Here is a 25659-nt window from a genome sequence, read left to right on the forward strand (position 1 = left end):
GGAACCTTTTGGGATGGGGAATTTATGGGGGATTTGTTGGGGGGAGGCATTTGGGGGGGGGTATTTAGGGGGCTTCTGGGATGGGGAATTCATGGGGGGATTTTGTGGGGGGGGCAGACATGGGGTGGGTCATTTTTGGGGGGTTGCCATGGAGGGGGTGTTTAGGGGGGCTTTTGGGATGGGGAATTTTGGGGGGGCAGACATGGGGGGATTTGGGGGGTCTTTTTTTGGGGGGGTGGACATGGGGGGGTGTTTAGGGGGGCTTTTTGGATGGGAATTTATGGGGGGGGATTTGGGAGGGGATGGACAGACATGGGGGAGGATTTTGGGGGGGTCATTTTGGGGGGGTGGACATGGGGGGGGTATTTAGGGGGGCTTTTTGGGATGGGGAATTTATGGGGGGGGTTGGGGGAGGGACTTATGGGGGGGGGTTGGATGGACATGGGGGGGTATTTGGGGGCTTTTGGGATGGGGGATTTTGGGGGGCGAACATGGGGGGGTTTTGGGGGGGTCATTTTCGGGGGGGTGGACATAGGGGGGTATTTAGGAGGGGTTTTGGGATGGGGGCCTTCGGAATGGGGAATTTAGGGGGGAATTTAGGGGGGGTGGACGGACATGGGGGGGTATTTTGGGGGGGGAAGACATGGGGGGGGATTTGGGGGGCCTTTGGGATGGGGAATTTATGAGGGGACTTGGGGGGGGGTCATTTTGGGGGGGTCGACAGACATGGGGGGGTATTTAGGAGAGCTTTTGGGATGGGGAATTTTTTGGGAGGGGGGGTGAAATGGGGGGGGTATTTTGGGGGGGGAGAACGGGGGGGGGGGGTTGAGGATCACCAGACGCCCCCCCCCCAGAAATGTCAAAACGGCGCTTTATTAAATCCATATAAAAACAACCCCGAAAAGTCACAGATTTGGGACAAATAATAAAAGACCCCAAAATCGCTAAAAAAGCACCCAAAAAACGATGCCCCCCCCCCCCCCCCCCCCCCCGCCACACACACAGACACACAGACCCCAATGGGGGGGGGGGACACACACCCTCAAAACTGAACCCCCCCCCCGTGGGACCCCCACCCCAAATTGGGATTATGGGGAGGGGGGATAACGGATATGAAGGGGGGGGGGTTGATGTGATTATCGCTGCGGGGGGGGCCCCAAAATTGTGAGGGGGGGGCCCCAAAATGGATGGGCTCAAATAGGGGGGGGTCCTCAACATGGAGGGGGGCCCCAAAATTGATGGGAGGGGGCCCTAAAGATGGGAGGAGGATGATCACCCAAATTGGGGGGGGGGGGGGAAGGGCCCAAAAATTTAAGGAGGGTCCCCAAAATGGGAGCTGGCCCCAAAAATTGAGGGGGGGTTCCCCAAAATTGGGGGGGTTCCCAAAATTGGGGGGGTTCCCAAAATTGGGGGGGTTCCCAAATTGGGGAGAGGGGGGCAAAATTAAAGGGGGGGGGGTCTCCAAAATGGGAAGGGAATCAACCAAATTGGAGGGGGGGGGGGGGCTGGATTGGGAGGGGGCCCAAAAATTGAGAGGGGAGAGGGTCCCCAAAATGGGTGGGGGCCTAAAATTGAGGGAGGGGTCCCCGAAACGGGGGGGGTCCCCCAAAATTGAGGGGGGTCCCCAAATTTGCAGGGGGGGGTCACTTCTTTTGGGGGGTGTTGAGTTTCTGCATCCCTCGGATCTTGTCCAGCAGGTCACAGACGAATGCCTATGGGGGGGGGGGGGAGAAAAGGTTAAAAAGGGGAGGGGGGACCCCCAAATTGGGGGGGGGAGACCCCAAATATGGGAGGGGGGCACAATTTTGGGGGGGGGGATTGGAATTCCAACCCCCCCCCCCTTCCGGTCTCACTTACCTCTGTGGGTTTGTAACAGTCCACCAGGATTTCCTATGGGGGGAAATTGGGATCAGAAGGGGATTTTTTTTGGGGGGGGGGACGTTTAGGGGATTTTTGGGGTTTCCTTTATAGCAGTGGGGGAGCAGAATCCCAAAACTGGAGGAATTCACCCCAAAAATTTGGGGGGGGACGCCAAAACGTGGGGGGGGTGAACACGCAGTGTTCTCTCATTGATTCCAGCCCAAATTTGCGGCCATTTCACCCAAATTTGGGGGAATTTTTGGGGCATTTTGGGGGGTTTTGTGGGAATTGTTGGGCCTCCCCTTATGGGGGTGGGAGGGAAAGAAGCCTAAAACCCCAAAATTGGAGAAATTCACCCCAAAAATGTGGGGCTACCCCAAAATGTTGGGAGCGAACGTGCAAATGTTCTCTCATTGATTCCAGCCCAAATTTGCGGCCATTTCACCCAAATTTGGGGGAATTTTTGGGGCATTTTGTGGGGTTTTGTGGGAATTGTTGGGCCTCCCCTTATGGGGGTGGGAGGGAAAGAAGCCTAAAACCCCAAAATTGGAGAAATTCACCCCAAAAATGTGGGGCTACCCCAAAATGTTGGGAGCGAACGTGCAAATATTCTCTCATTGATTCCAGCCCAAATTCAGGGCATTTCAGCCCAAATTTTACAGGTTTTTGAGGTTTTTTTTTGGGGGGGGGGATCCACAGCTCTGCCCCCTCACAATGTTGAGGAGCCCCCCCTAATTTTTAAGGCCCCCCCCTCCCCAATTTGGGTACCTGAACGCGGGCGCTGCGGGCGCCGTCGCTCTCCATCTCTAGGAGTTCATCGACGTCAATTTCCAGCTCTGGGATCTCCTCCTCCTATGGGGGGGGGGGGGGGGAACCCAAAATTCAAAGGGGGGGGTCTCAGAATTGAGTGTGAGCCCGAAATTAGGGGGGGGAGGGTCTCAGAATTTGGAGGGGGGGGTCTTCCAAAATGGCAATGGGTTCTAAACCTAAAGGAGCAACCTTTAAAGGTGGTGGGATCATAGAACTGAAGGGTTTCAGAATTGAGGGGGGGAGGGTCTTCAAAAATGACAGGGGGTCCCAAAATTGGGGGAGGGGGGGTGGACTTTCAAATATGGGAGGATCCCTAAACTGAAGGGGGGGATTCAGAACTTGGGGGGGGACCCAAAATTGAGGGGGGGTCCCAAAATTGAGGGGGGGGCCCTTAAAAAGGGCAGGGGGTCCCAAAATTGGGGAAGGGGGGGTTGACTTTCAAATATGGGGGGATCCCTAAACTGAAGGGGGGGATTCAGAACTTGGGGGGGGACCCAAAATTGAGGGGGGGTCCCAAAATTGGGGAAGGGGGGGTGGACTTTCAAATATGGGAGGATCCCTAAACTGAAGGGGGGGATTCAGAACTTGGGGGGGGACCCAAAATTGAGGGGGGGTCCCAAAATTGAGGGGGGGGCCCTTAAAAAGGGCAGGGGGTCCCAAAATTGGGGAAGGGGGGGTTGACTTTCAAATATGGGGGGATCCCTAAACTGAAGGGGGGATTCAGAACTTGGGGGGGGACCCAAAACTGAGGGGGGGTCCCAGAATTGGGGGGGGTCCTTAAAAAGGGCAGGGGGTCCCAAAATTTGGGGGGGGGGAAATGATGGTTTTCAAATATGGGGGGATCCCTAAACTGAAAGGGGGATTCAAAACTGGGGGGGGGTCCCAAAATTGATGGGGGGGGGGGGGGGGTGTTTAAAAATGGCAGGGGGTCCCAAAATTTGGGGGGGAGGGGGCATCAAATATGGGGTCTTCAAAATACGGGGGGCACAAAGGGGGTACATGCATTGGGGGCGGGGCCTAAAGTGGTCACGTGGTTTGGAGGCGGGTCTATGGGGTCACGTGGCTTGGGGGTGGGGCCTAAAAGGGTCAGGCTGGGTCAGGGCCTGGAGGGAGCACATGGATTGGGGGCGGGGCATAAAGGGTCAGGTTGGGTGGGGGGGCTAAATGGGGTCACGTGACTTGGGGGTGTGGCCAAAACGGGTCACGTGGCTTGGGGGCGGGGCAGAAAGTGATCCTGGGAAATGGGGGCGGGGCCTAAAGGGATCACGTGGTTTGGGGGTGGGGCCTAAAGGGATCCGGTGATTTGGGGGCGGGGAATAAGTAGGGTCATGTGGTTTGGGGGGTGTGGCCTAAAAGGGGTCACATGGTTTGGGGGCGGAAACTACCTGAGATCATGTGGTTTGGGGCGGGGCGTAAGTGGGGTCACGTGGTTTGGGGGCGGGGCATAAAGGGTATTCATGTTGATTGGCAGGCAGGGCCTAAATGGGTCAGTGGGATTGGGGGGTGGGGCTTTAAGGGGTCACATGGCTTGGGGGTGGGGCCTAAAGTGCATGTGGATTGGGGGCGGGGTCTATGGGGTCACGTGGTTTGAGGGTGGGGCCTAAGCGGGGCACGTGGATTGGGGGCGGGGCCTATGTGGGACCGTGCAGATTAGGGGGCGTGGCCTATGGGGGTCGGGTGGCTTGTGGGCGTGGCCTAAAAGGGCCATGTGGTTTGGGGCGAGGCCTAAAGGGGGGTCACAGGATTTGGGGGCGGGGCTTAATGGGGTCACATGGTTTGGGGTCATGCGGATCAGGGGGCGTGGCCTATGAGGGTCGGCGGCCTTGGGGGCGTGGCCTAAAGGGGGTCACGTGGCTTGAGGGCGGGACCTAAACGTGTAACCGGGATTTGGGGGGCGTGGCCCTCCGCCCCTTCCCCCGTTATTACCGGTGCCCTCACCCCCCCCCCGCTCGTACCCGGCAGTCGTAGAGCGCCGTGAGCTGCCCCAGGATCCACTCCTCCAGGTGCAGCCGTTTCCGCAGCTCCCTGCGGTCGTACCGCACCGTCACCTTCCCTCCTCTCCGCGCTCCCGCCGCCTCCTCCGCCCCGACCGCCGCTCCGTCCGCTCCCTCCGGTCCCGTTGCGAAGCAAACCCGCGGTCCCGGCGCTGAGCTCGGCCCCGGCCCGGCGGGGGGAGGCGGCGGCGCTGGAGGGCCCGGGTGGCCGCACGGCGCCGCCATGCCCTGCCCTGCCGGACCGGAACCGGAAGCCGCCCTTCCGGAAACGGAAACGGCTTTGTGTGGAGAAAAGGCGGCGTGCCTCGCTCGGTTAAAGCGGCGATGTGATTGATGGGGCCGATGCTCTCTTAAAGCGGCGATGCGGAGGTAAAGAGCTGAAACTGCCAGCACGGAGCCACGCCTCCACCCGGTGAGACCACGCCCCCTTAAAGCGGCGATGCAGGTTGTGGGACCATCCGAGAGGCTTTAAAGCGGCAACGCCGAGCTGAGAAAAAGCTCATTCTGTGTGGCCACGCCCAGTTTACGTGAGGCCACGCCCTCTGCAGTTAAAACACGCCTCCTTAAAAGCGGCGATGGTCCTGGTGAGGTCCACCCTTTCGTTTGAGATCTTCGGGACAGCTGTTAGACCGCGTCTTTTTAAAGGGGCGATGAGTTGGGTGGGACCCACCTATTGGACTTTCGACCCCAATGAAACCACGCCGCCCTCCTTGAGACCACGCCCCTTCGGAGGAGACCTCGCTCACTTAAAGCGGCGATGCAGCGAGCTGGGACCACTCTCGGTTTATAACGGCCGCACGTGGCTCAGACCACGGTTCCTTCCATAAGACAGCGCCCATTCACCCCCGACTCCCTCTATTCAAATCCCTCCATTCAAATCTTTGGGACCACACCCATTTCCGGATACCTCGAGGCCACGCCCCCTTTCCACGAGGCCACGCCCTTTTACAAAACGAGACCCCGCCCCCTCCCTTCATACCGCCATTCACTTTGGACACGCCCATTTCCGCACCAGGCCACGCCCACTGAGCCCTCTATGCACGTCCGCGCACGCGCGCCGCTCTCATCCCCGCCCCTTTCCGCCTTTCCACCAATCGGCGCGCGCTTCTCTCCGCTGGCCCCTCCCCCTTTCCCACGGTTCCACCAATCGCCTCGCGGCTCTCCTCTGTAGCCCCGCCCCCCCGCCCCGGCCCGCCCCGGTGCAATCATGGCGGCGCCGCGCCCGGTCCCGGTTCCGCTCCCGTTGGAGCCGCCGCGGGTCCCCGCCATGTTGGTGCAGGGCAGCAAATTCATCCGCTGGGACGAGGTGAGGAGGGACCCCGGGGGGAACCCCAAAATGCCCTGAAATGGCCCCAAACTGACCCCAAATGCCCTGAAATGGCCCCAAACTGACCCTGAACTGCCCCAAAATGACCCAAAGTGGCCCTGAACTGCCCCAAACTGACCCCAAATGCCCTGAAATGACCCCAAAGTGGCCCTGAACTGCCCCCAAATGACCCAAAATGCCCTGAAATGGCCCCAAAATGGCACTAAACTGACCCAAACTGACTCAAAATGCCCTGAAATGGCCCGAAGATGCCCCAAAACTGACCCAAACTGACCCAAAATGCCCTGAAATGGCCCCAAAGTGACCCTAAACTGACCCAAAATGCCCTGAAATGGCCCCAAAGTGACCCAAAATGCCCTGAAATGGCCCCCAAATGACCCTAAAATGACCCAAAATGCCCTAAAATGCCCTGAAATAGCACCAAAATGGCCCAAAACTGCCCCAAACTGACCCCAAATCCCCTGAAATGGCCCCAAGATGCCCCAAAACTGACCCAAACTGACTGAAAATGCTCTGAAATGGCCCCAAAGTGGACCTAAACTGCCCCAAACTGACCCCAAATGTCCCGAAATGGCCCCAAAACTGCCCCAAACTGACCCAAAATGCCCTGAAATGGCACCAAAATGGCCCCAAACTGACCCAAAATGTGCTGAAATGGCCCCCAAATTGCCCCAAGCTGATCCAAAATGCCCTGAAATGGCCCCAAAATGGCCCTAAACTGACCCCAAATGCCCTGGAATGGCCCCCAAATGGCCCTAAACTGACCCAAAATGTCCTGAAATGGCCCCAAGATGGCCCCATACTGACCCCAAATGCCCTGAAATGACCCCAAAGTGGCCCTAAACTGACCCAAAATGACCCAAAATGCCCTGAAATGGCCCCAAAATGGCACTAAACTGACCCAAACTGACTCAAAATGCCCTGAAATGGCCCGAAGGTGCCCCAAAACTGACCCAAACTGACCCAAAATGCCCTGAAATGGCCCCAAAGTGACCCTAAAATACCCAAAATGCCCTAAAATGCCCTGAAATGGCCCCAAAATGACCCAAAATGCCCTGAAATGGCCCCCAAATGACCCTAAAATGACCCAAAATGCCCTAAAATGCCCTGAAATAGCACCAAAATGGCCCTAAACTGCCCCAAACTGACCCTAAATGTCCTGAAATGGCCCCAAAACTGCCCCAAACTGACCCCAAATCCCCTGAAATGGCCCCAAGAAGCCCCAAAACTGACCCAAACTGACTGAAAATGCTCTGAAATGGCCCCAAAGTGGACCTAAACTGCCCCAAACTGACCCCAAATGTCCCGAAATGGCCCCAAAACTGCCCCAAACTGACCCAAAATGCCCTGAAATGGCACCAAAATGGCCCCAAACTGACCCAAACTGACCCAAAATGTGCTGAAATGGCCCCCAAATTGCCCCAAGCTGATCCAAAATGCCCTGAAATGGCCCCAAAATGGCCCTAAACTGACCCAAAATGCCCTGGAATGGCCCCAAAATGGCCCTAAACTGATCCAAACTGACCCAAAATGTCCTGAAATGGCCCCAAGATGGCCCCATACTGACCCAAAATGCCCTGAAATGACCCCAAAGTGGCCCTAAACTGACCCAAACTGACCCAAAATGTCCTCAAATGGCCTGCAAATGGCCCTAGCCTGCCCCACACTGAGCCAAAATGTGTTGAAATGGCCCCAAAATGGCCCCAAACTGACCCAAACTGACCCCAAATGTCCTGAAATAGCCCCAAAATTGCCCCAAAATGCCCTAAACTGACCCCAAATGCCCCCAAAATGCCCTGAAATGGCCCCCAAATGGCCCTAAACCGATCCAAAATTTCCATAAATGCCCTGAAATGGCCCCAAAGTGGCACTAAACTGACCAAAATGACCCCAAATGCCCTGAAGTGGCCCTAAAATGGCCCCAAAATGGCCATAAAGTGACCCAAAATGCCCTGAAGTGATCCCAAAGTGGACCAAAACCGACCCCAAATGCCCCAAAATGTCCTGAAATGACCCCAAAATGGCCCTAAACAGATCCAAAATGTCCACAAATGCCCTGAAATGGCCCCAAAGTGGCCCTGAACTGACCCCAAATGACCCCAAATGCCCTGAAATAGCCCCAAAATTGCCCCAAAATGCCCTGAAATGGCCCCAAAATGCCCTAAACTGACCCCAAATGCCCCCAAAATGCCCTGAAGTGGCCCCCAAATGGCCCTAAACCGATCCAAAATTTCCATAAATGCTGTGAAATGGCCCCAAAGTGGCCCTAAAGAGACCCAAAATGTCCTGAAATTGCCCCTAAGTGGCACTAAAGTGTGAGAAACTGACCCAAAATGCCCTGAAAGTGTCCCAAGTTGGCCTTAAGCTGCCCTCAAATGGCCCCAAAGTGACCCAAAACCGACCCAAACTGCCCTAAAATGCCCTGAAATGGCCTCAAAATGGCCCTAAACTGACCCCAAATGTCCAGAAATGGCCTCAAAGTGGACTTAAACTGCCCCAAAATGCCCTGAAACGACCTCAAAGTGACCCTAAACTGACCCAAAATGCTCACAAATGGCCCTGAAATGGTCCAAAATGCCCTGAAATGGCCCAAAACTGACCCAAACCACCCCACAATCCCCTGAAATGGCCCCAAAATGCCCTGAAATGGCCCCAAAGTGACCCTAAACTGACCCAAAATGCCCTGAAATGGCCCCAAAGTGACCCTAAACTGACCCAAAATGCCCTGAAATGGCCCCAAAGTGACCCAAAATGCCCTGAAATGGTCCCAAAATGGCCTTAAACTGACCCCAAATGCCCTCAAATGGCCCCAAAGTGACCCAAAATGTTCACAGATGTCCATAAATGGCCCCAAAGTGGCCCCAAATGACCCAAACTGCCCTGAAATGACCCCAAAATGGCACTAAATCACCCCAAAATGTCTCCAAATGTCCATAAACGGTCCTAAATTGGCCCTAAACTGACCCAAACTGCCCCCAAACTACCTAAAAACGGCCCCAAAATGGCTCAAAATTGACCCAAACTGCCCCAAAACTGCCAGTGGCCCCAAATCTCCCAAATTTGCCCTAAAATCTCCCAAATTTGCTCTTAAATCTCCCATTTTTTTCTTCAATTTGTCCCCAAATCCCTCAAACTGACCCCAAATTTGCCCTCAAATCCCCCAAATTCACTTCAAGTTGACCCCAAATGTCCCAAATTCACCCCAGATCCCCCAAATTTGCCCTTAAATCCCCTAAATTTGCCCTAAAATGTCCCAAATTTACACTAAAATCCCCCAAATTTGCCCCCAAATCCCTCAAGTTCACCCCAAATCCCCCAAATTCTCCCCAAATTCATCCCAGTTTGACCTCAAGGTTTCCCCAAAATGCCTCAAATTTGCCCCCAAAATTTGTACCAAAATCCACCAAAAATGCCCAAAATTTGCAGCAAAATGCCCCAAAATTTGCCCTAAAAGCCACAAAATGCCCCAAAATCCTCTGAAAATGCCCCAAAATTTGCCTTAAAAGCCCCCAAATGCCCCCACATCCACCAGAAATGCCCCAAATTTGCCCCCAAATGCCCCCCAAATTTGCCCTAAAAGCCCCCAAATCCACTGAAAATGCCCCAAAATTTGCCCTCAAATCCACCAAAATGCCCCAAAATTTGCCCTAAAAGCCCTGAAATTCTTCAAAATGCCCCAAAATTTGCCCTAAAAGACCCAAAATTTGCCCCCAAATCCTTCAGAAATGCCCCAAATTTGCCCCAAAATGCCCCAAAATTTGCCCTAAAAGCCCCCAAATGCCCCCAAATCCACTGAAAATCCTCCAAGATTTGCCCCCAAATCCACCAAAATGCCCCAAAATTTGCCCTAAAAGCCCTGAAATGCCTCAAAATGCCCCAAAATCCACCAAAATGCCCCAAAATTTGCCGCCAAAATTGCCCTAAAAGACCCCAAAATTGCTCCTAAATCCACCAGAACTGCCCCAAAATTTGCCCTAAAAGCCGCAAAATGCCTCAAAATCCACTGAAAATGCCCCCAAATACCCCAAAATAACCCCAACATGCCCGAAAAATCGCCCTAAAAAACCCCAAAATTGCCCCAAATCCACCAGAAATGCCCCAAATTTGCCCCCAAATGCCCCCCAAATTTGCCCTAAAAGCCCCCAAATCCACTGAAAATGCCCCAAAATCCACTGAAAATGCCCCAAAATTTGCCCCCAAATCCACCAGAAATGCCCCAAATTTGTCCCAAAATGCCCCAAAATTTGCCCTAAAAGCCCCCAAATCCACTGAAAATGCCCCAAAATTTGCCTCCAAATCCACCAAAATGCCCCAAAATTTGCCCTAAAAGTCCTGAAACTCTTCAAAATGCCCCAAAATTCGCCCTAAAAGACCCAAAATTTGCCCCCAAATCCATCAGAAATGCCCCAAATTTGCCCCAAAATGCCCCCAAAATTTGCCCTAAAAGCCCCCAAATGCCCCCAAATCCACTGAAAATGCCCCAAGATTTGCCCCCAAATCCAACAAAATGCCCCAAAATTTGCCCTAAAAGTCCTGAAACTCTTCAAAATGCCCCAAAATTCGCCCTAAAAGACCCAAAATTTGCCCCCAAATCCATCAGAAATGCCCCAAATTTGCCCCAAAATGCCCCCAAAATTTGCCCTAAAAGCCCCCAAATCCACTGAAAATGCCCCCAAATTTGCCCCCAAATCCAACAAAATGCCCCAAAATTTGCCCTAAAAACCCTGAAATTCTCCAAAATGCCCCAAAATTCGCCCTAAAAGACCCAAAATTTGCCCCCAAATCCATCAGAAATGCCCCAAATTTGCCCCCAAATCCATCAGAAATGCCCCAAATTTGCCCCCAAATGCCCCCAAAAATTGCCCTAAAAGCCCCAAAATGCCCCCAAATCCACTGAAAATGCCCCAAGATTTGCCCCCAAATCCACCAGAAATGCCCCAAATTTGTCCCAAAATGCCCCAAAATTTGCCCTAAAAGCCCCCAAATGCCCCCAAATCCACTGAAAATGCCCCAAAATGCCCCAAAATTTGCCCTAAATGCCCCCAAATTTTGCCCTAAAAGCCCCAAAATCCACTGAAAATGCCCCCCAAATTTGCCCCCAAATCCACCAGAAATGCCCCAAATTTGCCCCAAAATGCCCCCAAAATTTGCCCTAAAACCCCCCAAAACCCCCCAAAATCTCCCAGAATTTCAACTCCCCCCCCCCCCAAATTAACACAAAAAACCCCAAATTTTGGGTGCCCCCCCCCCCCAACCCCTCCATGCCCCAAATCCGCCCTTTTTTGCCCCAATTTCTGCTATGCAGAACGAAGGGGGGGGGGAGGGGTGACCCCAAATCCCATTTTTTTACATCGGTTTTAGGGCCAGGGGGGGGGGAGAACCCATAAAATGTTTCCTTATGGGGTTTTGGGGTCATTTTGTGGGGTTTTGGGGTCTCTAAGGGATTTTGGGGGGCCCTATGGGGTCTGTCCGGAATTTTGGGGTCATTTTGTGGGGTTTTGGGGTCCCTATGGGGTTTTGGGGTGTCTATGGGATTTTGGGGGGCCCTATGGGGTCTCTGTGGGATTTTGGTGTCATTTTATGGGGTTTTGGGGTCCCTGTGGAGGTTTTGGGGTCTCTATGGGATTTTGGGGGGCCCTATGGGGTCTGTCTGGGATTTTGGGGTCATTTTGTGGGGTTTTGGGGTCTCTATGGGATTTTGGGGAGCCCTATGGGGTCTCTGTGGGGTTTTGGGGTCTCTAAGGGATTTGGGGGGGCCCTATGGGGTCTCTGTGGGATTTTGGGGTCATTTTGTGGGGTTTTGTGGTCCCTGTGGGGGTTTTGGGGTCTCTATGGGATTTTGGGGGGCCCTATGGGGTCTCTGTCCGGGATTTTGGGGTCATTTTGTGGGGTTTTGGGGTCCCTATGGGGTTTTGGGGTCTCTATGGGATTTTGGGGGGCCCTATGGGGTCTCTGTGGGATTTTGGGGTCATTCTATGGGGTTTTGGGGTCCCTATGGGGTTTTGGGGTCTCTAAGGGATTTTGGGGGGCCCTATGGGGTCTCTGTCTGGGATTTTGGTGTCATTTTGTGGGGTTTTGGGGTCCCTGTGGGGGTTTTGGGGTTTCTATGGGATTTTGGGGGGCCCTATGGGGTCTCTGTGGGATTTTGGTGTCATTTTGTGGGGTTTTGGGGTCCCTGTGGAGGTTTTGGGGTCTCTATGGGATTTTGGGGGGCCCTATGGGGTCTGTCTGGGATTTTGGGGTCATTTTGTGGGGTTTTGGGGTCTCTATGGGATTTTGGGGAGCCCTATGGGGTCTCTGTGGGGTTTTGGGGTCTCTAAGGGATTTGGGGGGGCCCTATGGGGTCTCTGTGGGATTTTGGGGTCATTTTGTGGGGTTTTGTGGTCCCTGTGGGGGTTTTGGGGTCTCTATGGGATTTTGGGGGGCCCTATGGGGTCTCTGTCTGGGATTTTGGGGTCATTTTGTGGGGTTTTGGGGTCCCTATGGGGTTTTGGGGTCTCTATGGGATTTTGGGGGGCCCTATGGGGTCTGTCTGGGATTTTGGGGTCATTTTGTAGGGTTTTGGGGTCCCTATGGGGTTTTGGGGGGTCCTATAGAGTCCCTGTGGGGTTTTGGGGTCTCTATGGGATTTTGGGGAGCCCTATGGGGTCATTTTGGGGGGTTTTGGGGTCCCTATGGGGTTTTGGGGTCCCTATATAGTCCCTATGTGGTTTTGGGGTCTCTATGGGATTTTGGGGAGCCCTATGGGGTCTCTGTGGAGTTTTGGGGTCTCTAAGGGATTTGGGGGGGCCCTATGGGGTCATTTTGTGGGGTTTTGGGAGTTCCTATGGGGTTTTGGGGGGCCCTTTAGAGTCCTTATGGGGTTTTGGGGTCTCTATGGGATTTTGGGGAGCCCTATGGGGTCTCTGTGTGATTTTGGGGTCATTTTGTGGGTTTTGGTGTCCCTATGGGGTTTGGGGGGTCCCTGTGGAGTCCCTATGGGGTTTTGGGGTCTCTATGGGGTTTTGGGGTCCCTTTGGGGATTTTGGGGTCATTTTGTGGGGTTTTGGGGTCCCTATGTTGTCTCTACTGGATTTTGGGGGTCCCTATGGGGTTTTGGGGGGCCCTATAGAGTTCCTATGGGGTTTTGGGGTCTCTATGGGATTTTGGGGGGCCCTATGGGGTCTCTATGGGATTTGGGGGTCATTTTGTAAGGTTTTGGGGTCCCTATGGGGTTTTGGGGGGCCCTATAGAGTCCCTGTGGGGTTTTGGGGTCTCTATGGGATTTTGTGGAGCCCTATGGGGTCTCCGTAGGGTTTTAAGGTCATTTTATGGGGTTTTGGGGTCCTTGTGGGGTTTTGGGGGGCCCTATAGAGTCCTTGTGGGGTTTTGGGGTCTCTATGGAATTTTGGGGAGCCCTATGGGGTCTCTGTAGGGTTTTAAGGTCATTTTGTGGGGTTTTGGGGTCCCTGTGGGGTTTTGGGGTCGCTAAGTGATTTGGGGGGGCCCTATGGGGTCATTTTGTGGGGTTTTGGGAGTTCCTATGGGGTTTTGGGGGGCCCTTTAGAGTTCTTATGGGGTTTTGGGGTCTCTATGGGGTTTTGGGGGGCCATATGGGGTCTCTATGGGATTTTGGGGGGCCCTATGGGGTCTCTCTGGGATTTTGGGGTCATTTTGTGAGGTTTTGGGGTCCCTAGTGGGTTTTGGGGGGTCCTATAGAGTCCCTGTGGGGTTTTGGGGTCTCTAAGGGATTTTGGGGGGCCCGATGGGGTCATTTCGTGGGTTTTGGGGTCCCTATGGGGTTTTGGGGGGCCCTTTAGAGTCCTTATGGGGTTTGGGGGCCTCTATGGGATTTTGGGGTGCCCTATGGGGTCTCTGTAGGATTTTGGGGTCATTTTGTGGGGTATTGGGGTCCCTATGGGGTTTTGGGGGGCCCTATAGAGTCCCTATGGGGTTTTGGGGTCTCTATGGGGTTTTTGGGGGCCCTATGGGGTCTCTGTGGGAATTTGGTGTCATTTTGTGGGATTTTGGGGTCCCTATGGGGTTTGGGGGGTCCCTGTGGAGTCCCTATGGGGTTTTGGGGTCTCTATGGGGTTTTGGGGTCCCTTTGGGGATTTTGGGGTCATTTTGTGGGGTTTTGGGGTCCCTATGGGGTCTCTACTGGATTTTGGGGGTCCCTATGGGGTTTTGGGGGGCCCTATAGAGTTCCTATGGGGTTTTGGGGTCTCTATGGGATTTTGGGGGGCCCTATGGGGTCTCTGTGGGGTTTTGGGGTCATTTTGTGGGGTTTTGGGGTCCCTATGGGGTTTTGGGGGGCCCTATAGAGTCCCTATGGGGTTTTGGGGTCTCTATGGGGTTTTGGGGGGCCCTATGGGGTCTCTGTGGGGATTTGGTGTCATTTTGTGGGATTTTGGGGTCCCTTTGGGGATTTTGGGGTCATTTTGTGGGGTTTTGGGGTCCCTATGGATTCTCTGTGGGGTTTTCGGGGTCCCTATGGGGTTTTGGGGGGCCCTATAGAGTCCCTATGGGGTTTTGGGGTCTCTATGGGATTTTGGGGGGCCCTATGGGGTCATTTTGTGGGGTTTTGGGGCCTCTAAGGGATTTTGGGGGGACCTATGGGGTCTCTGTGGGGTTTTGGTGTCATTTTGTGGGGTTTTGGGGTCCCTATGGGGTCCCTGTGGAGTTATGGGGTTCCTGTGGGGTTCCTTGGTGCTTTTGGGGTTTCCCTTTGGGTTTTGGGGTCCCATTGGTGTATACCTGTGGGGTTTGGGGGTCCCTGTGGGGTTTTGGGGTTCCCTTTGGGTTATGGGGGGGTGGGGGGAGTTCCCAATGGGGCTTTTGAATGGTTTTGGGGATCTTTTGTAGGGTTTTGCTGTCCCTGTGGGTTTTGAGGTTTCCTATGGGTTTTTGGGGGTCCCTGTGGGGTTTTTGGGGAACCTTATGGGGTTTTGGGGTCCTTGTGGGGTTCCTTTATGTTTTTGGGGTCGTTTTGGGGGGCGTCCAGTTGGGGCTTCGAGGTTCTCTATGGGTTTTGGGGGGGTCTGTTATGGGGTTTTTGGGTTCCTTTGGAGTTTTGGGGGTCCTTATGGGGTCTGTGTGGTGGATTTGGGATTTGTGGGGGGGGGGGGGGCAGTTTTGGGGTTCCCCCCTCTGACCCCCCACCCCATAGGACCCCCCCACCCGCACTTTGGTGACCCTTCGTGTGGATGAGGACGGATTTTACCTCTACTGGAACGGCCCCAGCATGGTGAGACCCCAAAAACCCCCACCCCAAATCCCTCACCCCAAATCCCTCACCCCAAATCCCCACCCCAAAAACCCTACCCCAAATCCCTCAACCCAAATCTGCACCCCAAATCCTACACCCCAAAAACCCTCACCCCAAAACCCCCCATTCCGAATCCCCACCCCAAAAATGCCCACCCCAAACCCCCCACCCCAAAACCTTCACCCCAAATCCCCGACTCCAAAATCCCAGACCCAAAACCCTCACCCCAAATCCCCATCCCAAATCCCCACCCCAAAACCCGCACGCCAAACCAAAATCCCCAACACAAAACCCTCACCCCAAAACCTTCACCCCAATCCTCCATCCCAAATCCCCACCCCAAAACCCTCACCCCAAATCCCCACACCAAAACCCCCACCCCAAAACTCTCACCCCAAATCCACCACCCCAAACCTCCACCCCGAAACCCCACCCCAACCTCCCACCCCGAATCCCCAACCCAAAATCCCCACCCCAAAATCCCCCACCCCAAACTTCCACCCAAGAACCCCCACCCCAAAACCCTCACCCCAAAACTCCACCCCAAATCCCCACCCCAAATCCCCCACCCCAAAATCCCCAACCCAAAACCCTCACCCCAAAACCTTCACCCCAATCCTCCATCCCAAATCCCCACCCCAGAACCCTCACCCCAAATCCACCACCCCAAATCCCCACCCCAGAACCCTCACCCCAAAATCCCCCACCCCAAAATCCCCAACCCAAAACCTTCACCCCAATCCTCCATCCCAAATCCCCACCCCAAAACCCTCACCCCAAATCCCCACCCCAGAACCCTCACCCCAAATCCACCACCCCAAACTTCCACCCCGAAACCCCACCCCATAACCCCCACCCCGAATCCCCACCCCAAAATCCCCCACCCCAAAATCCCCCACCCCAAACTTCCACCCAAAACTCCACCCCAAACCCCCACCCTAAAAACCCCCACCCCAAATCCCCCACCCCAAAATCCCTCACCCCAAAATCGCCACCTCAAACTTCCACCCAAAACTCCACCCCAAATCCCCCACCCCAAAATCCCTCACCCCAAAAACCCCCCACCCCAAAATCGCCACCCCATACACCCACCATAATAACCCTCACCCCAAATCCCCACCCTCAAAAGCCCCCACCCCAAATCTCCACCCAAAAACCCCCACCCCAAAAACCCCCACCCCAAAACTCTCATCCCAGAACTCTCACCCCAAAATCCCCCATCCCAAATCCCCCAAAATCCCTCACCCCAAATCCCCACCCCAAAATCCCCACCCCAAAATCCCTCACCCCAAAAACCTCACCCCAAAATCCCCATCCTAAAAACCTCACCCCAAAATCCCCATCCTAAAAACCCCCACCCCAAATCCCCACCCCAGACCCCCACCCTAAAACCCCCCACCCCAAACCCTAAACCCCAAATACTGGACCCCAAAATCAGAGCCACTGGGTGGGCACTGGGAGATACTGGGAGGATACTGGGGGGCACTGGGACACGTTGGGGGGGCACTGGGAGGATACTGGGAGGATACTGGGGGGCACTGGGACACGTTGGGGGGGCACTGGGAGGATACTGGGAGGATACTGGGGGGCACTGGGACACGTTGGGGGGGCACTGGGAGGATACTGGGGGGAACTGGGAGGATACTGGGGGGAACTGGGTGGCACTGAGCGGATACTGGGGGGAACTGGGGGATACTGGGATCTACTGGGGGAGATACTGGGGGGATACTGGGAGGCATTGGGGGGGTCACTGGGTGTTACTGGGGGGCACTGGGAGCCGTTGTGGGGGTCAGTGATTGATACTGGTTGATACTGGGAGGCACTGGGGGGGTCACTGGGTGTTACTGGTTGTTACTGGGGGGCACTGGGAACCATTCGGGGGGTCACTGGGTGTTACTGGTTGTTACTGGGAGCCACTGGGAGCCACTGGGAGCCACTGGGGGGGTCACTGGTTGTTACTGGGAGCCATTATGGGGGTCACTGGTTGTTACTGGTGGGCACTGGGAGGCACTGGGGGGGTCAGTGGGTGTTACTGGGGGGCACTGGGAGCCATTGGGGGGTCACTGGTTGTTACTGGTTGCTACTGGGAGCCACTGGGAGCCACTGGGGGGGTCACTGGTTGTTACTGGGAGCCATTATGGGAGTCACTGGTTGTTTACTGGGAGGCACTGGGAGCCACTGGGGGGAGTCACTGGTTGTTACTGGTTGTTACTGGTTGTTACTGGGAGCCACTGGGGGGGTCACTGGTTGTTACTGGTTGTTACTGGGGGGCACTGGGAGGCACTGGGGGGGTCACTGGTTGTTACTGGGAGCCATTATGGGGGTCACTGGTTGTTACTGGGGGGCACTGGGAGGCACTGGGGGGGTCACTGGTTGCTACTGGGAGCGACTGGGAGCCATTGGGGGGTCAGTGGGTGTTACTGGTTGTTACTGGGAGCCACTGGGAGCCACTGGGAGGGTCACTGGTGGTTACTGGGAGCCACTGGGGGGGTCACTGGTTGTTACTGGTTGTTACTGGGAGGCACTGGGGGGGTCACTGGTTGTTACTGGGAGCCACTGGGAGCCATTCGGGGGGGTCACTGGTGGGGGTCACTGGTTGTTACTGGGAGCCACTGGGGGGGGGTCACTGGTTGTTACTGGTTGTTACTGGTTGTTACTGGGGGCTCCAATTCCTGCCCCCCCCCCCAGGAGGTGGAGCTGCTGGACGTCTGTGTGATCAGAGATACCCGCAACGGGCGCTATGCCAGGGTGCCCAGGGTGAGACTGGGACGGACTGGGAGGGACTGGGAGGGACTGGGATGGGACTGGGGGGACTGGGATGGGGCTGGGAGGGACTGGGATGGGACTGGGAGGGACTGGGAGGGACTGGGAGGAACTGCGATGGGACTGGGAGGGACTGGGATGGGGCTGGGAGGGACTGGGAGGGACTGGGATGGAACTGGAGGGACTGGGAGGGATTGGGATGGGACTGGGATGGGACTGGGAGGCACTGGGATGGACTGGGAGCACTGGGATGGGACTGGGATGGGACTGGGAGGGACTGGGATGGAACTGGAGGGACTGGGATGGGACTGGGATGGAACTGGGGGGACTGGGAGGGACTGGGATGGGACTGGAGGGACTGGGATGGGACTGGGAGGGACTGGGATGGAACTGGAGGGAACTGGGATGGGACTGGGATGAGACTGGGAGGGACTGGGATGGAACTGGAGGGACTGGGATGGGACTGGGATGGAACTGGGGGGACTGGGAGGGACTGGAGGGACTGGGATGGGACTGGGATGGGACTGGGAGGGACTGGGATGGAACTGGGGGGACTGGGAGGGACTGGGATGGGACTGGGAGGGACTGGGATGGAACTGGAGGGACTGGGATGGGACTGGGAGGGACTGGGATGGAACTGGGGGGAACTGGGATGGGACTGGGAGGGACTGGGATGGAACTGGAGGGACTGGGATGGAACTGGGGGGAATTGGGATGGGACTGGGAGGGACTGGGATGGAACTGGGGGGACTGGGAGGGACTGGGATGGGACTGGAGGGACTGGAGGGAACTGGGATGGGACTGGGATGGGACTGGGAGGGACTGGGATGGAACTGGGGGGGACTGGGAAGGACTGGGATGGGACTGGGAGGGACTGGAGGGAACTGGGATGGGACTGGGAGGGACTGGAAGAGGTTGAGATGGGAATGGGAGGGATTGGGATGGGACTGGGATGGGAATGGGATGGGAATGGGAGGCACTGGGATGGACTGGGAGCACTGGGAGGGACTGGAATGGGACTGGGAGGGGCTGGGATTGAGTTGGAGGGCACTGGGAAGGACTGGGAGGGACTGGGGGGACTGGGAGGGATTGGGATGGAACTGGGGGGACTGGGATGGGAATGAGAGGCACTGGGAGGGACTGGGAGAGACTGGGAGGGACTGGAAGAGGTTGAGATGGGAATGGGAGGAATTGGGATGGGACTGGAATGGGAATGGGATGGAACTGGGGGGCACTGGGAGAGACTGGGAGGGTCTGGGATGGGAATAAGGAGCACTGGGAGGGACTGGGATGGGACTGGGATGGGAATGGGAGGCACTGGGATGGACTGGGAGCACTGGGGGGCACTGGGATGGGAATAGAGGGTACTGGGAGACACTGGGGTGGGATTGGGAGAGACTGGGAGGGACTGGGATGGGTTGAGATGGGAATGGGAGGCACTGGGATGGACTGGGAGCACTGGGGTCTCACCCCCCATTTTGGGGTCCCATCTCCCATTTGGGATCCTGGTAACACATTTTGGGGTGCTGTCCCCCATTTTGGGGTCCCATGTCCCATTTAGGATCCTGCTGCCCCATTTTGGGGTCCCCTCTCCTATTTGGGGGTCCCATCCCCCCATTTTGGGGTCCCATCTCTCATTTTGGGCTCCCATCCCCCCATTTTGGGGTCCCATCCGCCATTTGGGGTCCTGGTGCCCCATTTGGGATCCCATCTTCTATTTTGGGGTCCCAGTGCCCCATTTGGGGGTTCCATCTCCTATTTAGGATCTTGGTGCCCCATTTTGGGGTCCCATCTCCCATTTAGGATCCTGGTGCCCCATTTTGGGGTGCTGTCTCCCATTTTGGGGTCCCATCTCCCAGTTTTGGGGTCCCAGTGCACCATTTGGGGTCCCATGTCCCATTTAGGATCCTGGTGCCCCATTTTGGGGTCCCCTCTCCTATTTGGGGGTCCCATCCCCCCATTTTGGGGTCCCATCCCCCATTTGGGGTCCCGGTGACCCATTTAGGGTCCCATCTCCCTTTTGGGGTCCCATCTCTCATTTTGGGCTCCCATCCCCCCATTTTGGGGTCCCATCCCCCATTTGGGGTCCCATCCCCCCATTTTGGGGTCCCCTCTCCTATTTGGGACCCCATCCCCCCATTTTGGGGTCCCAGTGACCCATTTAGGGTCCCATCCCCCCATTTTGGGGTCCCATCCCCCATTTGGGGTCCCGGTGACCCATTTAGGATCCCATCTCCTTTGTGGGGTCCCATCCCCCATTTGGGGTCCCATCCCCCACTTAGGGATCCCATCCTCCCATCTTGGGGTCCCATCTCTCATTTTGGGGTCCCATCCCCTTTTTGGGGTCCCATCCCCCCATTTTGGGGTCCCATCTCTCATTTTGAGGTCCCATCTCCTTTTTGGGGTCCCATCCCCCCATTTTGGGGTCCCATCTCTCATTTTGAGGTCCCATCTCCTTTTTGGGGTCCCATCCCCCCATTTTGGGGTCCCCTCTCCTATTTGTGACCCCATCCCCCATTTGGGGTCCCAGTGACCCATTTAGGGCCCCATCCCCCCATTTTGGGGTCCTATCCCCCATTTGGGGTCCCGGTGACCCATTTAGGATCCCATCTCCTTTTTGGTGTCCCATCCCCCCATTTTGGGGTCCCATCTCCCATCTTGGGACCCCATCCCCCATTTGGGGTCCCAGTGACCCATTTAGGGTCCCATCCCCCCATTTTGGGGTCCCATCCCCCATTTGGGGTTCCGGTGACCCATTTAGGATCCCATCTCCTTTTTGGGGTCCCATCCCCCATTTGGGGTCCCATCCCCCACTTAGGGATCCCATCCCCCCATTTCAGGTCCCATCTCTCATTTTGGGGTCCCATCTCTTTTTTGGGGTCCCATCCCCCCATTTTTGGGTCCCATCCCCCATTTGGGGTCCCATCCCCCCATTTTGGGGTCCCCTCTCCTATTTGTGACCCCATCCCCCATTTGGGGTCCCAGTGACCCATTTAGGGTCCCATCCCCCCATTTTGGGGTCCCATCCCCCATTTGGGGTCCCGGTGACCCATTTAGGATCCCATCCCCCATTTGGGGTCCCATCCCCCACTTAGGGATCCCATCCCCCATTTGGGGTCCCATCCCCCCATTTTGGGGTCCCATCTCTCATTTTGGGGTCCCATCTCCTTTTTGGGGTCCCATCCCCCCATTTTGGAGTCCCATCCCCCATTTGGGGTCCCATCCCCCCATTTTGGGGCCCCATCTCCTTTTTGGGGCTCCCATCCCCCATTTGGGGTCCCGGTGACCCATTTAGGATCCCATTTCCTTTTTGCGGTCCCGTCTTTCATTTTGGGGTCCCGCTGCCCTATTTTAGGGTTCCTGGATGCCCCAATTTTGGGGTAACTTCCCCCCCCCCCCCCCTTTTTTTTGTTTTAGGATCCTCGTGCACGGGAGGCTCTGGGTTTTGGGGAGCCGGGGGGGCACCCCATAGAGCGGCTGCTGACGGTGGTGCACGGCCCCGATATGGTCAGCATCTCCTTCCTCAACTTCGTGGCTGTGCAGGACGACGTGGCACAGGTTGGGGGGATTTGGGGGGGGGGGGGGATTTGGGGGTCCTATGGGGGGGGTTGGGGAGGATTTGGGGGTCCTATGGGGGGATTTGGGGAGGATTTGGGGGTCCTACGTGGGATTTGGGGGTGATTGGGGGTCCTATGGGGGGATTTGGGGAGGATTTGGGGGTCCTACGTGGGATTTGGGGGTGATTGGGGGTCCTATGGGGGGATTTGGGGAGGATTTGGGGGTCCTACGTGGGATTTGGGGGTGATTGGGGGTCCTATGGGGGGATTTGGGGAGGATTTGGGGGTCTTATGGGTGAATTTGGGGAGGATTTGGGGGTCCTATGTGAGGTTTGGGAGTGATTTGGGGGTCTTATGGGGGAATTTGGGGAGGATTTGGGGGTCCTATGTGGGGATTTGGGGGTCTTATGGGGGGATTTGGGGAGGATTTGGGGGTCCTATGTGGGGTTTGGGGGTTCTATGTGGGGATCTGGGGATCCTATGTGAGGATGTGGGGGTCCTATGAGGGGTTTAGAGGTCTTATGGGGGGATTTGGGGGTCCTGTGTGGGGTTTGGGGGTGATTTGGGGGTCTTACGGAGAGTTTTGGGGGGGGGTTGGGGGTCCTATGGGGGGATTTGGGGAGGATTTGGGGGTCCTATGTGGGGATTTGGGGGTCTTATGGGGGGATTTGGGGGGGGGGTTGGGGGTCCTGTGTGGGGTTTGGGGGTGATTTGGGGGTCTTACGGGGAGATTTGGGGGGTTTGAGGGTCCTATGGGGGGATTTGGGGAGGATTTGCGGGTCCTATGTGGGGTTTGGCAGTTGTATGTGGGGTTTGGGGGTCCTATAGGGGATTTGGAGGTCATATGCAGGATTTGGGGGTCCTATGTGGGGTTTGGGGGTCTTCTGGGGGGATTTGGGGGGGGTTGGGGGTCCTATGTGGGGTTTGGGGGTGATTTGGGGGTCTTACGGGGAGATTTGGGGGGTTTGGGGGTCCTATGGGGGGATTTGGGGAGGATTTGGGGGTCCTATGTGGGGTTTGGTGGTTGTATGTGGGGTTTGGGGGTCCTACGTGGGGATTTGGGGGTCCTATGAGGGGTTTGGAGGTCATATGTGGGATTTGGGGGTCCTATGGGGGGATTTGGGGGTCTTATGTGGGGATTTGGGGGTCTTATGGGGGGATTTGGGGAGGATTTGGGGGTCCTATGTGGGGTTTGGCAGTTGTATGTGGGATTTGGGGGTCTTATGGGGGGATTTGGGGGGGGTTGGGGGTCCTGTGTGGGGTTTGGGGGTGATTTGGGGGTCTTACGGGGAGATTTGGGGGGGGTTGGGGGTCCTATGGGGGGATTTGGGGAGGATTTGGGGGTCCTATGTGGGGTTTGGTGTTTGTATGTGGGGTTTGGGGGTCCTATGGGGGATTTGGGGGGTGATTTGGGGTCTTATGGGGGGTGTTGGGGAGGATTTGGGGGTCCTATGTGGGGTTTGGGGGTCCTATGTGAGGATTTGGGGGTCCGATGTGGGGTTTGGGGATCCTATGAGGATTTGGGGGTCCTATGAGGGGTTTCGAGGCCCTATGTGGGATTTGGGGGGCCTATGGGGGGATTTGGGGGTCTTATGGGGGGACTTGGGGGGCTTTGGGGGTCCTATGTTGGGATTTGGGGAGGATTTGCGGGTCCTATGTGGGGATTGGCAGTTGTATGTGGGGTTTGGGGGTCCTATAGGGGATTTGGAGGTCATATGCAGGATTTGGGGGTCCTATGTGGGGTTTGGGGGTCTTCTGGGGGGATTTGGGGGGGGTTGGGGGTCCTATGTGGGGTTTGGGGGTGATTTGGGGGTCTTACGGGGAGATTTGTGGGGGGGTTGGGGGTCCTATGGGGGATTTGGGGAGGATTTGGGGGTCCTATGTGGGGTTTGGTGGTTGTATGTGGGGTTTGGGGGTCCTATGGGGGGTATGGGGGTGAGTGGGGGTCTTATGGGGGGATTTGGGGAGGATTTGGGGGTCCTACGTGGGATTTGGGGGTGATTGGGGGTCCTATGGGGGGATTTGGGGAGGATTTGGGGGTCTTATGTGGGAATTTGGGGAGGATTTGGGGGTCCTATGTGGGGATTTGGGGGTCTTATGGGGGGATTTGGGGAGGATTTGGGGGTCCTATGTGGGATTTGGGGATCCTATGTGGGGATTTGGGGGTCTTATGGGGGGATTTGGGGGGGGTTGGGGGTCCTGTGTGGGGTTTGGGGGTGATTTGGGGGTCTTACGGGGAGATTTGGGGAGTTTGGGGGTCCTATGGGGGGATTTGGGGAGGATTTGGGGGTCCTATGTGGGGTTTGCCGGTTGTATGTGGGGTTTGGGGGTCCTATGGGGGATTTGGGGGGTGATTTGGGGTCTTATGGGGGGTGTTGGGGAGGATTTGGGGGTCCTATGTGGGGTTTGGGGATCCTATGTGAGGATTTGGGGGTCCTATGAGGGGTTTGGAGGTCATATGTGGGATTTGGGGGTCCTATGGGGGGATTTGGGGGTCTTATGGGGGGACTTGGGGGGCTTTGGGGGTCTTATGGGGGGACTTGGGGGGCTTTGGGGGTCCTATGGGGGGATTTGGGGGTCCTATGTGGGGTTTGGCGGTCGTTATGTGGGGTTTTGGGGTCGGTATGGGGGGTTTTGGGGGGGGGATTTGGGGTCCCATCGCCCACCCCCCACCCCGCAGGTCTGGGCATCGGAGCTGTTCAAGTTGGCCACCAACATCCTGCACCGCAACGCCTGCCGCAACACCGCGCTGCGCAAAGCGTGAGGGGCTGGGCCACCCCATTGCGACCCCATACAGACCCCATACAGACCCCATAGAGAGACCCCATAGATAGACCCCATAGAGAAACTCCATAGGGACCCCATAGAGGGAGACCCCATAGAGACCCCATAGGGACCCATAGGGATCCCATAGAGAGACCCCATAGAGACCCCATAGAGACCCCATAGAGAGACCCCATGGGGACCCATAGGGACCCCATAGAGGGAGACCCCATAGAGAGACCCCATAGAGAGACCCATAGGGACACCATAGAGGGAGACCCCCCCATACAGACCCCATAGAGAGACCCCATAGCGACCCCATAGAGACCCCATAGAGACCCCATAGAGGGAGACCCCATACAGACCCAATAGAGAGACACCATAGAGAGACCCCATAGGGACCCCATAGAGGGAGACCCCCCCATAGAGACCCCATAGAGAGACCCCATAGAGAGACCCATAGGGACGCCATAGAGGGAGACCCCATACAGACCCCATAGACCCCCATAGGGACCCCACAGAGACCCATAGAGACCCCATAGAGACCCATAGAGACCCCATAGTGACCCCATAGAGACCCATAGAGACCCATAGAGACCCCATAGAGACCCATAGAGACCCATAGAGACCCATAGTGCCCCATAGTGCCCCATAGAGACCCATAGAACCCCATAGAGACCTATAGAGCCCCATAGAGACCCATAGAGACCCCATAGAGACCCCACAGAGACCCATAGAGACCCATAGAGACCCATAGAGACCCATAGTGCCCCATAGTGCCCCATAGAGACCCATAGAACCCCATAGAGACCTATAGAGCCCCATAGAGACCCATAGAGACCCCATAGTGACCCCATAGAGACCCATAGAACCCCATAGAGACCCCATAGAGACCCATAGAGACCCACAGAGACCCTACAGAGACCCCATAGTGACCCACAGAGACCCCACAGAGACCCCATAGAGACCCATAGAGACCCAATAGAGACCCATAGACACCCCACAGAGACCCATAGAGACCCACAGAGACCCCACAGAGGCCCCACAGAGGCCCCATAGAGACCCATAGAGACCCATAGAGACCCATAGAGACCCCACAGAGGCCCCATAGAGACCCATAGAGACCCCATAGAGACCCATAGAGACCCCACAGAGGCCACATAGAGACCCATAGAGACCCCATAGAGACCCATAGAGACCCATAGAGACCCATAGAGACCCCACAGAGGCCCCATAGAGACCCATAGAGACCCCATAGAGACCCATAGAGACCCATAGAGACCCATAGAGACCCCACAGAGGCCCCATAGAGACCCATAGAGACCCCATAGAGACCCA

General features: G+C 56.1%; 2 protein-coding genes across 3 annotated transcripts in view; one reads left to right on the plus strand and one right to left on the minus strand.

The window, feature by feature from the left end:
- Window positions 1-1453: 1453 nt before the first annotated feature.
- Window positions 1454-4945, minus strand: PPP1R14B (protein phosphatase 1 regulatory inhibitor subunit 14B). The gene is made up of 4 exons (XM_090129764.1): window positions 4626-4945; window positions 2629-2712; window positions 1858-1890; window positions 1454-1712 (listed from the first exon to the last, which is right to left on the minus strand). Exons 1-4 carry the CDS (start codon window positions 4887-4889, stop codon window positions 1644-1646), a joined length of 450 nt encoding a protein of 149 aa, XP_089985890.1. The 5' UTR covers window positions 4890-4945; the 3' UTR covers window positions 1454-1643.
- Window positions 4946-5827: 882 nt separating this feature from the next.
- PLCB3 (phospholipase C beta 3) overlaps window positions 5828-25659 on the plus strand; it is a 110943-nt gene continuing 91111 nt past the window's right edge. For both annotated transcript variants that reach the window (XM_090129761.1, XM_090129762.1), the window contains exons 1-5: window positions 5828-5970; window positions 15140-15217; window positions 17927-17995; window positions 21419-21559; window positions 24239-24318. In XM_090129761.1, the coding sequence (XP_089985887.1) occupies window positions 5872-5970; window positions 15140-15217; window positions 17927-17995; window positions 21419-21559; window positions 24239-24318 (467 nt within the window). In that variant the 5' untranslated portion in view covers window positions 5828-5871. The remainder of the gene's footprint in view (window positions 5971-15139; window positions 15218-17926; window positions 17996-21418; window positions 21560-24238; window positions 24319-25659) is intronic.

The sequence above is a fragment of the Phasianus colchicus genome, chromosome 37 (assembly GCF_987193195.1).
Source record: "Phasianus colchicus chromosome 37, bPhaCol1.hap1.1, whole genome shotgun sequence".
Lineage (NCBI taxonomy): Eukaryota > Metazoa > Chordata > Aves > Galliformes > Phasianidae > Phasianus > Phasianus colchicus.